The sequence below is a fragment of the Lonchura striata genome, chromosome 1A (assembly GCF_050655825.1).
Source record: "Lonchura striata isolate lonStrDom1 chromosome 1A, ASM5065582v1, whole genome shotgun sequence".
Classification (NCBI taxonomy): Eukaryota; Metazoa; Chordata; class Aves; order Passeriformes; family Estrildidae; genus Lonchura; species Lonchura striata.
This window is the reverse complement of record NC_140741.1, coordinates 64,298,665-64,319,660: the sequence shown is the minus strand read 5'-3', so window position 1 is coordinate 64,319,660 and position 20,996 is coordinate 64,298,665. Positions and strand designations below refer to the sequence as shown.

Here is a 20,996-nt window from a genome sequence, read left to right as displayed (position 1 = left end):
TTACGAAGGAGAATAACAACCCTTTTTATTGGCTGGCAACAATAGGCTTTAATTCTGTAAATTAGCAAGACAACTTGATACAGACACATTTGGCCAAGTTTTATAACACTGAACAATGTTGTAATCTTGATTCGACTTTAAAATTATAGGGAAGCTATTAGAAAAAATACCACAGCCCTTACTTAAGACTTTCTACTGAGGGGAAAAAAAAGAAGGTTCTTAGAAAAAAGCTGAGTTAATGCAATGACAAGTGACATTAAGAGGTTCTTCCACTTCATGTGCTGCAATTGATACATTCAGACTAACTTAAAAACATAGACAAAACAATTAAAGTGTGCAGATATTCTGGCCAGCAGTTAGTTTTACACATCCATGATGCAATATTAAATTATCTCTTTCTTTAAAAGGCACATTTCTTTGATGTAAAATTCAGCTTTTGTGGTTCATTAATACATGAAAATGAAGAGTGAAACAATTTTACCATGCTTGTGCTTTAACAACATAGCTGTATTGGAAGACTTCACCCCACAAAACATACAGTGAAGCTGTAAGAAGCTTGTACATCAAGGTACAGGACATAACCTGAAGACTAACAAGTGGGAGATGACAGTTTAACAATGAATAATTCAAGTCAGCCATTAATTCTAAGAATATGTTCTGTGCTGAAGTTATTATTGCTGCTGCAGGTAAGATGAAGAGCTTAAAAATAATTTTTTTAATCAGTGGTGTACATCAGAGCCATTTCTTCCCAGACAACACTTAATATATAAACCACTTTTAGATCATCTAATTATAAACAATGTAACTAGTTAAAATTTGTCATGAAATTGGTATGCAAGCTTTAGTTCTGAAACTGACAAACTTGGCATTTAGAAATCCAATTCAATCTCAAAAATCTATTGTGTACGTTATGTTAGTATTGTCACATTAATTGCTAGATCAAATCAAACAGGGCTTAAAAGGAACTGACACTGTTTCAGTTTTCAAACCGGTCATTTGTATTCAAATTCCGTGATTCTCCATGGCGTAAGAGAAAGAAGTCATCTTTTTTCAAGCCATATCTTTCAAGAGCTTCATTCAATTTAACTGGAGGATCCAAGTAATACTGAAAAAAATGAGAATAATATGAGGGAAAAGATACCACTGCAACATTTTTTGAAGGGAAAAAAAAAATACCTCTAAAAAACGGGGGGAGGAGGAGGATATTTGTCAAATTAAAATGTTTGGATTAATTTGAAGTCTTTGAACGATAAGAACAATGATTTGCAGCTGCAGAGTAACTAGCAAGGCTCAACTTGGCAGCCCCAGCTCGGTGGCCTTAAGGCAGCGATGGATCCCTGGGAGGAAGCGCTGGCCGCCAGCAGCCGGCGCTTTCCCTCGCTCCGTAACCCCGCGCTGTCAGCGCTCCCGTCTGAGCGCTCCCCCTCAACTTACCCCGGTGGATTTGCTACATTTCCGACAGGCATCGTCAAGGAGTAACCACCTAAATACACAGTAACATTTGTACTGCGGGCACTAGTAGCACCATTTATTGGAAACACTGCGGGCAGGAAATGTTCTATCCATGCATCACATCCCATGTTCCCTCCATGCATAGACAGGACAGAACATTTATACACTATCAGGAATGAATTATGAGAAAGTGGTGCAACTAATACACAAACAAAGTTGAAAAACAGCTACCAGACAACATCAAAGCAAATGTTCCTATTCATTGCACTTTCAGTTGCTGTGAATGTATCTGGGTAACCTTCTTATTATATCTGTGGACTTGGGGGAGGTGTGCAGAAGGAAATAAAACATTGAAAAAAACATCAAAAACTCAGAATAACTGATTTTTTTTCATATCCTTTCTGGTTTCAACTTTGAATCAACTATTAAAAATACTGTTTATATATTTAGTGGACAGAATAAATACTGTATTGACCTACAGGCATGCAGTTCTTACTATCTCCAAGTGATGCACCACTCAGAGTGTTTTTATTACTGCATAACATAATGCATAACACTGCATAATACTGCATGTGTCCTCATCTGTTATGTTCCGCAGCATTTGGATATCAGAAATCCTCCACATTTGCTTCAATAACTCTGTACTTTCTTAATTATGGAAATATTTTGTGTAATTGGTTATGAAAAGCTAAGTATTGTTTTGAACAACAGTATATAGAGTAACAAGATTTCACTAATACAAAGTTCACATTTTAAGTTTACATTTACAGATATGTAAGTTAAACTGCACAAGCAAAGCTTCACTAATGACTGTCTAGTCCTTGGAAATCTGAACTCATGTTTAGTTTTGCAATTTACCTCATTTGCTAAAGCAAAGGTTCCCCAGTGAATTGCTACAGACTTCTTTGCTTGAACATCAATATGGATTCTTACTGCTTCTTCAGGATCCACATGCTGGTATTTCATAAACCACCTACCAAAACAAAGAGGCACTTTTTTGTGTCACCTAATCCAGTGCAAGATTTCTCCTTTACTGCCATTACAAAGTACAAAAAGAAATATGTGCTCACCTAATCAAAAAAATCATAAGCATGTACACCTGGACAACATACAGAACACTCAAGATCAAGAAACTAATATACATAAACATGCCTATCAAACAGCAGTTCATTTATTGTACTCTCTTTTTGAAGGATTTTTTCTTATCTCTAGTTTCAATAGGTTAAGGACATATTACTGGTGCCTTGAGGCATTAGGGCTGAAACTTTAAAGCAGTCCCTGAAAAAATTTGTGTGTGCTTCTGAGATAGCCCAAGGGAACAGGCAAAACGGAAGAGAGAACTTTACAATTTTTGAAAGATACTGAATTTTTACCATGCTATTTAGATTCCCATCTTTTTTTCTCAGCCCATACATGTTTTCTTTATAAGCGTGTATGAGTACTATTATCTAAATGTTTTCTCCAACAGGAGAAAAGTTATCTCTTCTGAGCAAACAGATTTTTCATACTCTATAAGCAAGTCATCTTTGTCTACAAGTAAGTTATAAAACCAAAGTAAACACTGAAGGAAGAGAAAAAGAGCAAATGACACACACTGGAATGGGCTGGATTAAATTGCACTGTTTCAGAAAAAAAGGCACAGAGTAATAATTTCAGATTTTTACTCAACATTTTTAAAGGAAGAAAGGACAGCAAGGATGAATCAGCAGTCTTAAGTCTGAAGAAAAAACTCTCAAAAACATCAAACATACACATACTTTTTAATAAAGTACACCTACAGTTTTGACTTCTGGGTGTATTTTTTGTCATCAGTACATAATTTCATTTATGTATATTGCTCAAAGCCTGATTTTCCTACCTTGGTTCATAAGCTCCAATGGGGATGGCTGCAAGATCAAAAGGTCCAAACCTTTTACCTATTTGTTCAAAAGCAAAACAATATCCAGTATCTCCTGCAAAGAAAAACCTATTCCAAGGTCCCAAGACAGACCAGCTGCCCCAGAGAACCTTGTTATCATCTGTCACAGTCCTTTTGCACCAATGCTGGGAAGGGGTGAAGACAAAAGTTACCGAGTCATGACCAGGGACACAGTTCTCCTCCCACCAATCCAGTTCGATCACATTCTCACAACCACATCTCTGCATCCACTGCAGAAGCCCCAGGGGCACAAACCAGCGCAGCTCGCTCCCGAAGCGCTGGTTCAGGCTGGCCACGCTGTTGTAGTCCAGGTGATCGTAGTGCGTGTGGCTGATCAGCACCGCGTCTATCTTGGGCAGCTGCGCCACCGTGCATGGAGGCCCTCGGAAGCGCTTGGGACCCAAGAGCTGAACAGGGGAAGCTCTCTGGCTGAAAATGGGGTCAGTAAGAAATATGAGTTCATCCATTTCCACCATAACTGTGGCATGTCCCAGCCATGTGACTCGCATACCAGCTCCTGTCTTCCCAGCATCTTCTGGTGTTTGAACAAAGTAAGGTTGTAACACTGGGAGTTCTTTATCGAGTTCCTGGCAAAAAAGAACACAATATGCATGAGAGATTTCAGAATGTACTTGGCCGTGGAACAAAAACTGCATACAAGGCACAGATCCATACAGTCAAGACTTGGACTTTGTTTATGCTTTTATGCAGAGAACTGCAGCACCCACCAGATGCCTTTTTCATGTCCATTTTCCCAGCTACTTCCTCCTAATTTAATTTTAGGTTTTTGCAACATTTACACTTCTCTGTCGAGAAAGAGAAGAGAGTATCCCTTCAGGCCAGCAGACCTGATAGAGTCTGGAGGCATTGCAATGAAAGCACTGCAAGGCAGTAACAGCATCCCAGGAAGGGATTCCTCCACCTGAAAAAGAATATGTATACATACACACAGATTGTTATTTAACAAATACTCAAGTTTAGATTATGCATCTAAATGATGCAACCTAATAAATCCTAGCACAAGTAAGTCACAGATGAAAAAAAACGCCACGTTCCCCAGTCACGCTCCACAAAAGCTCTGCTAGCTTTTATCAGGCCCTCTCTCTATCCATCCTCATTACATCTAGAAGTAGCACACAAAGGTTAACTTCACTTGGCTAATGTTACCTATTAGAATTCTGCCTTCCAATCCTGCCAAGAATTTAATGACATTCATAAAAACCAAAGTAATTTTTATGATAAACCTTAAAGTACTTAGATATGCTTGGTTATGAAAAGGTTCCCCCACCTCCTCTCTTACTCCAGCTTGACAAGTTTTGCAGTCCCTACTTGAGTATGACAGGTCAGAAAACTGATCTGGCTGAGTACTAATCCAGAAATAAAAATACACAGTTCTCATTTTTATTGGCTCCAATTTGACTCTGTGTGCATCCTCAAGCTGGCACAAAGGTGGCCATGGCTGTACATTACTACTGAAACTCACTGCCCAACCACCACTCATTCTCTCATTTTGAACTAGAGTTATGCTCATCACTGCAGTTTGGTTGAAGTGCTAATGCAGAAGTTTTATATGCAATAAATAAGAGCTTTCCTATTAACAAACAAACAAACAAAAAAACCACAACAACAACAAAAAAAAACCCAACAACAACCAAAGAGTCATATTAGGATCCTGACCATCTCTAGCTCAGCCACAATGTGGCTAAGGCTCTCGTCCCAAACACCTATGGTTGGAACTCTTCACTTTGCTTTTAAAGAATTTTCATGTGCTAGGGCAGCTTCTAGACTCCTGACACTCCTCTCCCTCATAATCACAAATGTCCCAGCACTTCTGGTTCCAAGTCAAGTTCTGCCTGCCATGGTTGCAGCTCTCATTCTCTCAGCCTAGCACAGATTTGCACTTTCAGTGAGTTTATACAGAGCTGACCTTGTGCTCCTTTAAAAGTCCAGCTGATGTTGTGACAGTTTAGGACTCCAAGAGTTGCCTTGCTAAACCAGTCCTGACAGCTTCAGGGAAATTACTTTCTCCACAATATTTTATTGATTTGGAAGGCATATGTTGGGAAAAACAAAGCATGCACATCTCCATTCCCCTGCAATTCTGCTGTAAATAATAAAATATTAATGAAATTGCTTTTTCTGAGAGCTAATGGACAAGACATGTTTACTGAACAAGTTTCATTACTGTCTACAGGAATGAGAAATAGATAACCTCCTATAAAGCTGAATGTAAGGTTAATACAATTCAATCCCCTAATTCATACAAGAAAAACAGGAATCTTAGACTGAGATAAATGGCTGCTTCACCAAGAAAGAAGCCATCATTTTCTTATCTCTATTTCATTCTAAGTACATGGGAACAACATTGGCCACAGAAATCTGAACCACAGAAGTGTTATACTGTGATATTTCAATTTTAAATAAAAGAAAGATACACAAAACTAACATCATACTCAAAAATGGAAATTAGGACAAACTAACAAATTACATATGGTTAAGTCAACAAATCACATTATATCAAAGAAATAAAACTTAATGAATAAGTTCATAATGCAATTTAGGTCAGTTAGTACATTTTTTATGGAAAATGTTCTTTTTAAGTAGCTGGTTTTAGAGATAGACTCCAAATTTCTCAGAATTAAATTAATTCACTTATTTTTGCTGAGGCAGACTGATGTTTTAGCTATTGCTGAGCAGTGCTTACACAGCATCTCAGCCAGCTGGCTGGGGCACACAAGAAGCTGGGAGGGACACAGTTGGGACAGATGACCCAAATCCATCAAAGAGATATCCCATATCATATGATATTGCACCCAGCAGTAATATCTGGGGTAAGAAGGAGGAGGTGGGGGACATTCAGAGTGAATGGTTTTTACCTTCCCAAGTAACTGCTGCATGGGGTGCAGCCCTGCTTTCCTGGGGATGGCTGAACACCATGCAAAGAAAATAAATTTCATAGTTGGCTTGTGCACACATTTTTTGCTTTACCTATTGAACTGTCTTTATCTCAAATCACAAGTTATCTGATTTTTCCCCTTTCAATTCCACTGGGGTGCAAACGGGGGGGGGAGGGGGTGTGGTAAAAGTAAGCAGCAGACAGGGACTTGGTTGCCTAAAGCCACAACACATCTGCACTACTAATAAAGGCTTTACAATTATGTCGATGGGACTGATGCTATCAAGTATTTAGAACAGTTGATTTAAAGGTAGAACTGATCAGTATAAAAGGCATTTGTAAGAGTCACACAGAGAGGAAGATTGACAGAGAAGAGCACAGTCCAAACAACTGCTATCCTGATCTATTTAAATGAAATCCTGTGAACAAAAGTTCAAGACAAACCAAGAGCACAAAGGCAGTGTAACTTGTGGATCTCCAGGTTTGTGATACACAGGCCTCTGAAATGATTCCTCAGAGGATGTGATTAGAAATCAGGCATGTTGCTGAGCTATCATGGTAAATTACATCAAAACATTACTTCTGCATGTGCATGTGATTTATGCTTGGGGTTGTTTGGTTTTGGTTTGGTTTTTTTGGTTTTTTTTTTTTTTTTTAGTATTTTACAAAAGCACACCAAAATCCCTTTTTAATAGAAATAATAAATACTCATAAGATTTCAAACTAAAACACAAGTTCTATTAGCAGTCTACTTCACATGAAATACTTAAAACTCGTACAACAGGGTAAAAAAATATAATGAATAAAATATGTATCTTATTGAACTTTTATCCTGCTATAATACATTTTGTTCTGTCAGACTAACCAGAAACATATTAAAACTAGAAGAATTATAACAGATTTTTGAAATACAGTAATTATGTCAAATCAGCTACCAACAGAAGTAAAATGTGCTCAATGCTGTCTTATCTTCATTACTCATGTAATACAAAAAATTCCTCCTGCTGTGTCCCTTCCCCCTCCCTGTTCTCCTTTCCCTTCTAATGCAAAGCAAGAAAAAACACATGACAGGCTTTGGTAAGACTAGCTGATTAGCTTGGGATTTTTGGTGCTTAGTGTATACTGGAATACCACAGGATTTACAGAAATGAGAACAATCTAAACTGCTGATCCAACAACTAATAATTAAAGATCCTCTAACAGCTCTGAACAAAGTTATTAATAAAGCCTGTAATGAAAATACAAGAAGTCCATGCATTCTGGATGCAGGATCATTCTGAAGGCATGATTATAATACATATAGCTTTTCCACAGTGAAGCACAAGTATATATCCTGGATAATATACTAATTTTTACATATGTAAAGCACTTGGTATAGATAAACTGAACCTGCCCAGCATAGCAGGGCATCACTAGGCTCACTCAATGTGGCAACTGAAGCAGGAGTCTGCTCAAAGGACGCGACATCTAGCAGCGAAAAATAAAGTATGGAGCCCTTAGTTTGAATTTTAAACAAGCTCGGATGCACAGGCTGATACAGGGGTGGAAGAAAACTGGTTGAAATAAGCATCAAAATGGCTGAGGGCTCCAGAAGTGCATTTCATTGAGCCCTAAGTTTTTCTGTTTCTGATTTACTTCACCAAACTTGTGAATAATTGTAGACGCCTAAGTAAAAGATTTCCTATGCAAAAAATAAAGTCAGCCCATGATTAATCCAAACTGTGTCAGAGAGATGGCTTTTTGGCTTTTCAACTGATGCCTTGTAGATTTCTTTGTGATCATCCTTTACTGTAGGGACAAACTGTAAATTAAAGGGGAATGCTGCAGCTCTGCACTGCATCAGAGTGCTGTATGCTCTGCACTCCACAGTACACCTCAGCATTGCCTTTGAGGGACTTCAGTCACTACCCAGGTTTCTGACTGGCACTGGGAAGACATGAGGCCTGTTCTACACAGACCAAGGAGGGCAGCGGCCAAAGGCAACTGAAAACGTACATGTGTGCATTTCATGGAGATGTGGCCAGCACACTGTCTAGAAAGCTGTACACACTGATACATGTTAATGATACCACAAGGAAGACACCAAATTCTAAAAAGTAAATTGCTGAAAGGGATCCCAAGACTGACACAGGTTTGTTGTTTGCCTAAGTCAAATTATTTTTTATTATTATTATTATATTACAGCCAAGGTTATTTGTTCCTTAAACATCCCCAAACCTCTGACCATCACGTGTTAATGCCTAATGTGACTTCCTTGTCCACAGAACTGATAGAATTCCTTCCTTCACAGGTAGTTCAGGTAAGACAAAATGGAAAGCTCTTTACTAAATACTGGCTGTGAGATTTATAGATTGCGTATACCTTCCTGCATGCTTACAAGCATTATTAACATCTGCTTGTTAACAAATACTGTCCTTGGTTGTGCACCCTTCAGCACAGCTTTTCTGAAGTATAGTCAACGCATCAGAAACACACTGAGAAGTGATTCTGTCAAAACTTAGTCATCTTCATACCTCCTGTGACCATAAAGATAACCCATGGCTTTCCAGTACCCATTACTCTTCATGGGAAAGAAGCTTCTCCTGTCTCCTTCCTTACATACAATACCTGACTAAAACATTTCACCAAGAACAAGTAACAGTGTTACCCAGTAAACTGGCACTGCACTTTAAGTGTTTCAGTACAAATACTTGCTCAGGTTAGTTTTAACATATGCATTTTTTTCTGTGTACTGAAACATAACAAAAGGATTTGTAAGTATTTTAATAAGTAAGTGACAAACTATTACATTTTCATGCAAGAGATGCAACGTATGCATTAAATTGCCATCTGGAAAAAAAGGCAAAATTTAAAAAAATGGATATGTCATGAAAGAAGCTATTTCATGCAACACAAATTAAGTTAATAGTATGCTTCATAAGGCAATACCTATTAAAAATGAATGGCTGTTACTGGTTTATAACTAAGGGGGACAATTTTTTTGTTTTTATAACTGAGCTGTATAAATTAAAGTGTGGGGAACTAACAAGTAGATAAAAATTAAAGAGGTAGAAAGTATTAACCCACCTTTTGAAAATAATAAAATGCCAATAAAATCAGAAAAGTAAGGCTTAGAAAAGTCTCCAGAAGATGCCTAATGAGTATTAGTTAGAAACTGTCCTATTTTATTGATGAGAACAGAGGCAAAAGCAGTCTTAATCACAAAAGTAAAACATGGAAGTATTCACCTGCTTGGAGCGTGGCACATTGCTGTTATTTTTTTCCATGAAGGACCATTTCAAAATGTTGGGTAAGGTTGGTGATTTCCATGTTGGCCACGGGTTGACAAATCTCCCATCTTTGCCTCTCTTTGATTTAGTAACATCCTCTTCTAATCTGTAGTCCAGCCTGAAGCTTTTTCTGAAGGTCCTGGAAGAATCGGAATTGGCCCCGGAACCTCGACCCGAATTCTGACGTTTCTTCACTGCTTCTTTAGGGTACTGGTTACAGGCACTTGAAGGCTGTTCTTGGTCTGTGTTCTTCTCCATACCTTTTTCAGGAGAGCTAAATCAAATTTTAAATTAATCAATATTTTCTTGGTCTAGCATCAACATTCATAAGACTGAATGTTCTCGCACACATCAGGAACAAGCCCGCCTTTCCTGTTTTATGATCTACTGTATTTTTTTAATCAACAAAATATGCTTTTAAAACAGTTGCTATTGCACAAAAGACTTCAAAAACATGCTGTGACAAGCAGACATGAGGGCTCTTTGTAGTTCAGGCCGAATTTTACTCCCTGGAATGCACAGCTTCAGATACTAACACTATTATCTACCAACTGCAAAAGTGAGGGGGAAGGGTTCCTTAATTTACATTTTGGAAGAATAGCCATTCCTCCTGAAACTCATGACATTTAGTGCCTGATGTAATACGATCCTGCAAGTCTGTGCAACACACACTGGAACTATACTGTACCTCGGGATTTGCCTATATAGTGACTTGGTTTTGTAGCAAAAACAGCAGTCTTGTGTAACATTATTAACACTTATACCAACACACATGCAGGAAACTCAGAACACAAAAGATATTTGGTACCATTCTGTATTTTGTCTAAAACAAACAAGAAGTTTATTATAATAAAGGTAAATAATTGTGTCAAATATAATTTTGATATACATTTAACTGAACTAACTGGTGAAAGGTCACAGGAAATTAAATATTTTTAAATCACGGCTGCAACATTCACTCAATTCCATTGTGAAACACAAAAGTGAGAAAATAACCGAGAAAAGCTTATTTCTACAAAGCCATGATGCTGGTACAGTTCTTAGAAAAATATCAACTCATTAGTCAGAGTCTCCTATCCCAAACTGCACTTAAATGTTGCAGACTTTACAAATATAATCAAAACCCAAGGTAAAAAATCCCAAATATCACTATTTTATTCTGGAAGTCGCTAAAGCAATTAAATTGAATCTAAATGCTTCAATTTCCATATTTACGTTCAACTGAAATGTTGACAGAAACACACTGTCCTGTTAGATTTAAAAAAAAAAAAAAAGTTACTGTTTTAATGAGTGCACAACTTTCTGGCATTTACAAATTCTATCTAATTAAAACTAGAATACAACTAGACAGCACTATTTACAGCTTAAGTACAGTATTAATTTTTAATAACAAATTGTGAAGTCCATCCTGTGGGAAATTCTCCACCATATCTAGGAGATGGACATAGTTTTGTCCTATCTACTGTTTCACTAACTCAAATACTCAGACTCCAGCTGTACACTCAGAAGCACTGGGCTGATGTAGGCAAGGCAGTCCATGCAAACATTGTCAGAGAACAGAATGGAAGCTCAAAGTTTTCTTACAAATCACGTAACTCATTCTACCCCCATAAGCTCAATTAGAGGGAAGATTAAATATGTTGTTCACTGCAACATTTCAACTAAGATATTACACACATGTATCAGCAAACTGAACCCAAATGCATTTGCTGGTGATGCTCCAACTTCAAATACAGTCCACTTCTGCTATTTCAGCAGCAGCTGATGATGAAACACTAAGTATGGTATCAGCTGCAAAGAATATGACAATTGATAAATATTGTGAAATTTTCTTAACAAAATAACCATTATTGTGCTATAGAGTAGAGATAAAATACTAACACATCAAAATTCATTTCAAATAAAAAAGGCATGAACTGCCTTCAGAAAACATGGCTGATTTTTTTACCCCAGTCACAATCTTATTTTTTGTAATTGCTTTGTATTCCTGTTTCCCTGCAGTTCTACTGAAACTACTCCACTTACATACTTCCTATTTAGCATTAGGATACCTTATCTGCATCATAATTTAAATTTAACTGTTGCTATTTCTAGGCTTTTTTCCTCTATTCCACTAAACAGTTCCCAGAATCAGCCTTCAATGAAACACTCAACTTGCTCTTTAGTATTTTACACAGAGGTAAATGATAACACAAGGAACCAGTGACACAAAAAGGCAGACAGAATACCCAAAAAATGGTACTGAATACTTTAACTTTTACTTAAACTTAAGAGTTGGGTTTGGGTTGTCTTTTGCATTCCTCAAAGAGCATTTTCAATGCCAAGTCAGTTTATTAATTTAGCAAAGCACACAGACACAGCATAAAACAGCTACTCTTTTAGAAAGCATAATGAAAACAAATCACAAAAGTTTAATCAGATAGGTACTTAATTCCAGGAAATTATTCTCTTAACATCTCAGATGTCTGATTTTTAAAACATATATAACTACCATAATTATTGCTCCTATAAGAACATTTTATATTAGAGACTGGGGTGCCTAAAGTTTTATTTTTAAGCTTCTGTTTATCTATTCATTCATCTCTAAAATGGGTGAATTTTACTTTTGCTTAAACCTTCATATAAACCTTTGATCTTTTTCTGAAAGTATAAACCCCTAAGGGAAGCAGGGATCAACTATGCTGATTAAACAAAGACAATGCCAAAGCATTTAAGGCACTGCAGGTATCTATCCGTCTGCCAACATATTTTCCACATGATGCACATACATTACTTTCATTAGTATTCCATAAGCAACCGAAGGGATTAAAAGACCTCAGTGCTCACAGAATACTTTAAATCTTTTACATGCATAAGAAAGGGACACATTTACAATCAGTTAAAGTATTCCTGATGAACTGTAGGTTCCTTTGAAGTATCAGTCTTGCCAGATAGTTTCTCTTCAATTTAAATTTATTAAATATATACTACAATATTCATGACATAGTTTTCTTATACAGAAGAGCAAGGTGATAATTTCTTGAAAGCCAGAAATCATTAGCTTAAAATAAAACTCAACCAATTATGGAGATTCTTATGCTTTTGCAACAGAAAGCCTCTACAGATAAAGAGATTAGCAGGTATACTTTAAATACTAGAAAATACCCAACCAGAAATTGGTTGGTTTTTCTGCCAGCTTTCCTAAATTCTTCCTACCCAAAAATAATAGTTTGGAACTTGAAAAACTACTTTAAGCACCTGAATGGCAGCAAAATTTATGAGCTATAGACATGCAAAACTCAAACTGGAACAGAGTTCTGTTCACTTAGGAGGGACAGAGGGAAGGGATCACATCCCTGGTCAATCTTTATTGTTATGTAATGTTCTACATAAAATCTTTTTATACTTTTAAATATAAAGAAAAATTACTATTCTACTTAAAATCATTAAACAGCTTTCCTGGCAAATGGAACCCATCCTTCAGGATGAGGCAACTCACCCCAACAGAGGGCAAGTGCATTGACACTGTTTGTAAGAGGGGCTCAGGAGAGATACAAGACAACCACCCTCCCTCTCTGTCCTCAGAGATGCTTCACTCTTTCGACTGAATTCAGAAGAGGAAATGAACCAAGATGTACAAACTCCTAAAGAAGATCATTAGTCATCCAAATTCACAAGGCCAGAAGGTGTTCTAGACAGAGGGGAAGAACACCACTGGCTGATGAATAAGACAAAGTTTAACATGAATCAAAATACAGAGCTCACAGATCAGGTTTTCCAACATCAAATACTAAGGAACCCCCCCATAATCCACAAAGGAAAAGCGAAGTTGCAGATCTGATAAGACACGGCATGGAAGGTCTGTGTATGACATCCCACTAAACTGACACCTGTAAACAGGATATAGCCCTTAGGACAACAGGTTTTGGGTAAATGGCTTATTTTTCATTGCTTATATAACTAAAATACAAATATTTTGACTTTGAGCCTTGTGTTTACTTAGGAAAATAACAAAACTTTAGCTAAATATTTTAATGCTCTATTTCAAAAGGATACAACAACATTACAAGAAGCACTCTGCCATTGTAATTTTTCTTTTTAAATGGTCTTTTAAATACAGCAGAGCTCCAAATTACTTGAACATTGGCATAAATTCTATTATCTTCACCTTTTCCACCCAGCCTCTGCCAAGATCTGCTTCTCCATAAATGCACTGGATGTAGTTCCCCCTACTAATCACAGAGCCATGCACAACATGCTACAAAGAATCGTTGGCCAAAACAGACTTTCTCTTCTTTTCTACAAAGAAATGTGGTCCTTATGCAACAAATCCATAGGCCTGAAAGTTTAAGCATTGCTATGAAGCTATGGTTTACCAGAACACAACTTCCCAAAAACTTTAAAATTGCCTGGCAAACATTCCATAGCTTACCAAATACCTTTAGTTTCTCTGCGTTTTTGAAGTAAAGGGTTTGGTTCATTTTTAATCACTGTCTCTGTGTAAACTACAACCAGAACTAGGCTGCACTAATGATCACCTAGAAGAGACAGCACATAATTCCCAGCAAACTCACACCACTACAGCCTTACCAAAACAAGACTCTGAGCTTTCTCCATATACAGCTACACAACTCCAAAGTTCCCTTTCATTACACATATTTTTAATGACTGCAAAAACCCATGCATTTTGGCTTGAAATAAAACAAAAAATTGTTTCAGTTAGAAGGAAAGGTATTTGCAAACACTAGGGACCATGTAAGTAATTGGCTCCCACAAGCTTTACTATCAAATGACTGCCAGCTAAGTTTTGGCTCTGCTTTTATTTTCCCTTCAGGTCTGAAATCGGCCGCTTTAATTAATGAACAGTTTGAGACTGGAAAATTCTGAATGCATTTAAACTTTTATTGTGCAGTATTTCAAGTTGTTCCATCTTACCACTGTAGACTTATCAGAACAAGAACCTGAGCTTTCTGTGAACTGCATACTGCTACACATCTTGAAGTTTTCTTTCATTATACCTATTTTTTATCACTGCACAGCAGTTGCATCAGCAATTATTCCAGATGCTCTTGTTATTAGAATTTCATACAAAGATCTCTCAAGTTTGCATTAGCTGATGTGTGAATACTTCCATTATTTGAAACATATTAAAAGTCTTTAGTAACAAAAAGTGTTGCCAAATTTTTCATTCAACAGATCTCTAAGTATCTTGATTCTACACTGTCTTTGTGTACTATTCAAGAAAGATGAATAAAAGAGTTGATTACAGAAAAAGGAACAGCTCTCTCCATAAACAGCCTCATGGAATTAGAATAAATCCTTTATAATTCTTATTTAGCTTTGAGGATCAACAGTAAAACAAAGCAAAGTTTTATTTAGATATCCTGGAGAAAAATAAGATTAGTTACAAATTAAAGAAAGGTGAGGCATCTACCCCATGGTCATCTGTTGTTAGGCTTATTCTTTAGCAGCTGTATTACTTAAGCAGCCACGACCATGAGCCAATCCATTTCTGCCCTTACTGCTAACCCAGGTTTGCCAAAACAAATACCTTTGTCTACATGGTGACCTTGTTTAAGAAACTAATCTAGCTGATAGTCACTTCTTACCTTTACCATCCCTAGACAAGCAATTTTCACCTGCATCACTGAGCAACCACGCAAGTGTTTATACCAACAAACTGGTTAGGACAGGGAAGGATGAGAACAGGAATATATTGTAAACAAAAACTACTTATGCCAGCACTGGCCTAGAAAAAAAATAATGAATTAAATACCCTCCATTTAGAATTCACTGTGTAGCTCAATTACACATACCATCAAGTTAGATTCAACAATTCCTCCTACCCTTTCACTTTCAATCTATTCCCTTCCAAGGTTTCACTTACACTTAGTACTGATGATGCTGCAACTCTCCATTTACCTCCTTAGATAGTAATAGTAATAGTTTCATATTATAACCAAGCACATTCAATAGCTACCTACCGCCCACAAGGCAGCCCACTCCCATTACTACACATTCTACCTCAATTTTGCTGGTATTCACTAGGGGAACTAAACCAACAGAAAGTTATTCATGCCTATCAGCTACACCTTGACATGCCTCTGGATACAAATGCAAATAGGCTTTAGAGTCAGGTCCATCAGTAGTCCCTGGAGCCAATTATTTCTAAAGTCTGGGTTAAATCTGACCAGCTGCAGGCATTGTATCAACTGAATAAAGATCCTGGATCTGGGACAATACATAACTATTTTCCCTTTGTTTTCAGGTGCCCCAGCTGAATGTCCCTGTCAAATATGAGCATTCTGTAGTCCCCAACATGTCTATGATCTGTAGATAATATGACAGAAGATTTTTGTTACATGCATATTTTGTTTAGGTTGTGATCCCTTACATGACAGTAGCTGACCATAGCGGACACACAGAGAACAGAGATGGCACACTCAGGAGCAAATTTCTTTAGCAATATAGGCCTTTAAAAGAAATAATTTTCCTCTCTACCCTCACCTTTTACTGCAATCTTGAATAAAAGAACCCAAAAGTTGGCTTGTGGCCATCACATCTGAAAGAGCAGCCTAGACTATCATTATGATTAAGCACAAGAGCAGTGTAATTCTGTGCTGTTACTGAAGCAGTCACCAAAGGGAAACTGGAGTCAAATCTCCCTACACCAGAAAGGAAATTGCTTTCCTTTGCTCTCCCTTAACAACTAGTTTCATAAGACTAGTTAATTTATAGGAAAGAATGTTGAAAGAACAAGAGCTGGAATCAAAGTTTTCTTACCTGCTCTGCAGGACTGAGGCTGACACACACAAGCAAGGTTTGTGCATTACAGCTGTGTAATGGTACACTAGACAATACCCAAGTCATAAATCAAATGCAGACAATTTGTAAATCAACAGAAAAATAAGTGCAAATAGCATATGTGCACAGCTGTACAGATAAGTAATGGATTCCAACAGCAAGTACAATCTCCATGGATGGCTCTTCATAGATATACAGAATTTCAATAAAGAAATTTTTCCAAAAGAGCAAACATGAAACTTGTACCAACCCAGCTATAGGATCCAGAGCCCAGCTTTAATGTTCTGGCACCAGCTGCACTGGTGTAACTATTTATGAAAACAAGCAGTTCATTAGTTTCAGTTGGTTACTGATGTGACTCCCATTAATGACAGAGGCATACCTTGCCAGGATGGGGTTTACTGTCAGAAGAAATTGTCAAACTTTGAAGTCAAGCATTTAAAAACGTATTTTAGCCACTCCTGTGTGTTAACAGCCTCTACATGTTGGAGTTTGCATTTTAAGTTATTATGCCATTGAAGCTCTTAGCATACATTTTTCTTAACTAAAAAAAGAGTTAAAATATTACAAGCTCACACTCCATCCTAAGGGTAAAGGTTTTCCACCTAACATCCTAATGTCAATTAGATATGATTAAACCCAAATGCTATTGAACATAATGAAATTAAGGCTCCAATGTGCTGTGGGAGAAAACCGATTTCTTTTGTAGCATGTGGTTAGAGAGGCAATGTAAGAACTGTTTCCATAAAAATGAACAAAAATCATGTTAAAGCTTTGATGCATAGGATCCACAAGGGAAAGTAGGATCTAAAGTTCATTTACTATTGACTCCAGCACTTTTATGTGTGCAATTGCTATCTCCACCTCATTTGCTAAGCCTTTTAATTTTCTTTTTCCTTGTCACCCCATGCCAGAAAGGAACACCTATGCAAACTTCCTCTAGACTCACACCAAAAATAATCCTTTAAAAGCCTATAAAACCTCTGTTGTCCAGGAAGTGCAGCAACACCCAAGAACTCCATTTTAAAGTTAATAGACAGTCACAGAATTTTATTTATATTCATATTTAAAAGCTTGTCTATTTTGATTCCCTCTTTTCAGTTCAAGGTACAGGCACATTGGGTCCAGTGTAATTTCCTTGCAACATGAAAATACATCCCTAAATTCTACTTGATTTTCAATAAAAAATAAACTTTTGCTTGTCCTAACAACATTCTCTCTCTCTCCTTCTATGCATTTAAATGCACCCCATACACATGTGGATTTTACAGAACTATTTTAATTTAAATTTATTGAAATACAATCAAATAATTTTCAGTGTGGCTAAGACTAGGAAGTGATTTTTTTTAATGCACCTGTTCAAAGGCCAACTTTAAAACAAGTTAAGCCAAAAGGTCACCAGCTTTTCCAAATAATGAAAGTTTTGAACATCCAAATTTCATACCAGAAAGCCAGAAAACACATCCAGTACAGCACCTTTATAGTTCTTTAACTGAAACAGACCCATTTTAAGAAGAAAGCCCAAGGAACAGCACAGACACACAGCAAAACATCCATACTGAAGGAAACTGGAAACATCGTGATACATAAATGTTTTTCATCACACCCTTTTTCCCTATATATATAAAGGGCCTTTGACTCCATCCCCACAACTTTAGATTACAATGTGTTCCTGTACTCTAAATGAAATGCAAAGTGCTTTGTTTGTTAGTCAACAACAGAAGTGTTGATACTAGAAGTTGTGTGGTTTGGGTTTTACTTCTTATGGAAGAGTCAAGGCATACTTCCAACACAAACATGAGCCATCTACTAATTTTCAAGGCACCATCCTAAATACATAGGTGTTTTAAGGAGACAAAGTGTTTCAAGTAAACACATCTCAATAGACACACATAAACACCTTGCTATTGCCACATTCTTATCAGAAACAGTTGAATATCACTAAAACCTTCCCACAAAAACCTGTTCAAAGCACAACAAAAATACTTCCAAATATTTTAAGCAATAAAACCTGTTGTCATATCATAAGCCTTACTCACCAGGCAGTAGGACTTCCAGCTCCAACCACAGTTAACAGGTCTTACAGAGGAAGTAACTCCTAACAGAAATTCTTTAACACACAATTTTTCACTCGCACATCTTATCAAACGTTGTTTTTCACGTTAGGACCACGATGGCAGCAGTGTTTTTACAGTGTCAGTTGGCAATGCCCCATTCTCCTTCCTAAACAGCTTTACCAGGTTTAGCTGCTTGTTGTATGCTATTCAAACCCAAAATGATGCCTTTCTTGTACAGCTTCTAAACACCAGGATGTTACATGCCAAGAGTATATAACACACAACTTCTTTCCTGGATTTTATAAGATTTTTTTAAACTAAGTGCAACATCTATTTTACAGAAAAATCCTTTTTGCTCAAATCTTCAAGCATAAGGCGATCAAGTGATTTTTCCATGGTCCTGGCTCTGAATGTATTAGAAAAAGCAACCTATAAAGTTCAAGTAATACACTGGAAGACATTAAAGGGAGATCAGGAAAGGATTCATAGATGTGACAAAAAGAAAAATTAATTCCACTACAGGTGTTACATATAAAGACCTTAACTAATACAGCAGTATTTCTGTTTTTCTCATCACAGACAAAATAATTGATTTTCTTTTTGCTGAAAAGAACTTAAAACCTATTTCTGAATGAAAAATTAACAGTTTCAGTTCAATCTTGAGCATATAAAGGCTGAGGAAATAGCATATTTCTTCTGGTTGTTCCTCAAATCTAATTACTGCAAGTGAATAAAATTATAATAGTGGATTGCTTCCTCTTAAAAAGGTTTGACATCTCTTGATTTGAGGCCAAGCAGAAGCTGAATAACTGTTATTTCTATTTGAACTGTTTCACTGTCATCCCTTACTTCTCTCCGAAAAACAACTCTCCATCATCCATAATGGAATCAAATAGGGCATTCCAACCTCCAGATATTAAAAGGTCCCATTATTTTTTATAATAGGTATTGCAGCTTGAGATAACTTGGGGTATTTTGAAAGGCACTGCCGTAATAATTCTTGAATTAATAAGAAAAAATAATCATATTCTTGTCTTCCTCAAAATGTTATCTACAAAATAAGATAAGCTTCCTACTGTCTTAACTGATATAGCTACTACTATAAATTATATTAAAAAAAAACTAAAAACAAAAACCCTTTTCAATGTTTTTTGCCAGAAAACTGAAGTGGTTTCCCTGTCACTGTCTTTAATTTTGATGCCACTTTAGTCGGTGCAGTTTGAGAATTAAAGAAAAAATACTTAAATACAAATAGTACTTGCCTTTAAAACTAAAACTTTCTTCATAATCGCCATTTAGCAAATGAAAGAAATCATAATTGTCGCCAGAAAAAAATTTCTGCGTAAGTTCATTAATTTTACTGCATGCAGTCAACACTTTCCCCAAATCCTTGCTAGCTAGAGATAATTGACGATCATTGAGATTATTTGACTGCACTAATTACATTAAATGACCTCCTTAATATCCTCCACTTCACACTATACAATGCGAACAGAAACATCTGTTCGTGTCCCCTCTTCAATAGAAAACATTCTCCAAGCCGCCACACTATGAAGCGGATTTTTTTTTTTTTTTTTTTTTTTGCGATTATATAACTTGTTTCTTTCCGAGCGCTGCTGCAGCATGTGTTACTGTCAGTTGACAGAACCGAAAGCTCTGCGCTGGCAGCGAACGCAGGACGTTTTTTCTCGCAGGGTTTCTCTCACCGGTGCGAAAGGATCCCCGCGGGAGCAGCCGGGTTTGGAGCCGGCGCCCGTCGGGTCTGCGGCCAGCCGGGGCGGCAGGCAGGGAGCGGGGCAGGGGCACTCACCGGGCTGTGCCGCTCCTGCCCGGCCGGGAGCCGGGCTCGCCGACCCACACACCTCGTCCGCCCACCCGCGAACTTTTCCGAGCGGGTGCCCGCGCCCGCTCCAGCCCGCTCCCACTGCCTCCGCCCGCTCCCGCCACACTCACCGGCGGAGCCCCGGTACCGTGTGTGCGTCTGGAGAGCCCCGCTGCCGCGCTCGGAGCAGGTGCCCCGCTCCTCCGGCCGCCAGCCGGGCTCTGATGGCGGCAGCCCGGGCAGTGCCTCCCCTCCGGACGAGCACGGGACAGGAGCCGCCGCTCGGCTCGGTCCGCTTTGCCCCTGCTCACAGGAAGGCGCGGGGGCAGAGACCCCCGGCCCCAGAGCGCTGCGGCCGCTGGAGCGCCGCTCACCTCCCGGGCTGCTGCTGCCTCCCCTGAAGAGTCTCGTCCCCCTTCTCCTCCTCCTCCTCCTCCTCCTCCATGGTGCCGCTCCACCCCTTCCACGGCGGCGGCTCTGAAGGTCTCCAGTAGGAGCTGTTGAGCGGCTGCGGCGTTCCACCTGACCAGCCCGCGGCCGAGGGCAGCGCGACGAGCTGCACGGAGCCGCTCCACAGCGCCCGGCGCCCCGCCATGGCGAGCCGGGGCTCCGCAGCACCGCGGCGGGCAGAGGGCAGCGCACGGCCCGGCCCCGCACCGCGGAGCGGCGGGCAGAGGGCAGCGCACGGCCCCGCACCGCGGAGCGGCGGGCAGAGGGCAGCGCACGGCCCGGCCCGGCCCCGCACCGCGGAGCGGCGGGCAGAGGGCAGCGCACGGCCCGGCCCCGCACCGCGGAGCGG

The 20,996-nt window shown here is 38.6% G+C and overlaps 1 protein-coding gene across 2 annotated transcripts; it reads right to left on the bottom strand.

Moving 5' to 3' along the window:
• Nucleotides 1–20,807, bottom strand: NAPEPLD (N-acyl phosphatidylethanolamine phospholipase D). Of its 2 annotated transcripts, none has more exons than XM_021546144.4 (5): nt 20,572–20,807; nt 9,494–9,809; nt 3,311–3,957; nt 2,311–2,425; nt 1–1,105 (listed from the first exon to the last, which is right to left on the bottom strand). In XM_021546144.4, the coding sequence occupies exons 1-5, from the start codon at nt 20,790–20,792 to the stop codon at nt 977–979; spliced, it is 1,428 nt and encodes a 475-aa protein (XP_021401819.3). In that variant the 5' UTR covers nt 20,793–20,807; the 3' UTR covers nt 1–976. The 2 variants fall into 2 exon arrangements, with proteins under 2 accessions (XP_021401819.3, XP_085425468.1); XM_085569342.1 differs by having other exon boundaries at nt 20,329–20,619.
• Between the last annotated feature and the right edge of the window lie 189 nt (nt 20,808–20,996).

Coding starts and splice junctions, on each gene's coding strand:
- NAPEPLD (XM_021546144.4), bottom strand. CDS start 20,792: ATGGCGGGGCGCCGGGCGCTGTGGAGCGGCTCCGTGCAGCTCGTCGCG. Junction 9,810..20,571: donor AGGCAGCAGCAGCCCGGGAG/GTGAGCGGCGCT, acceptor AATTTGATTTAG/CTCTCCTGAAAAAGGTATGG. Junction 1,106..2,310: donor CCTTTGCTTTAGCAAATGAG/GTAAATTGCAAA, acceptor CATTTTTTTCAG/TATTACTTGGATCCTCCAGT.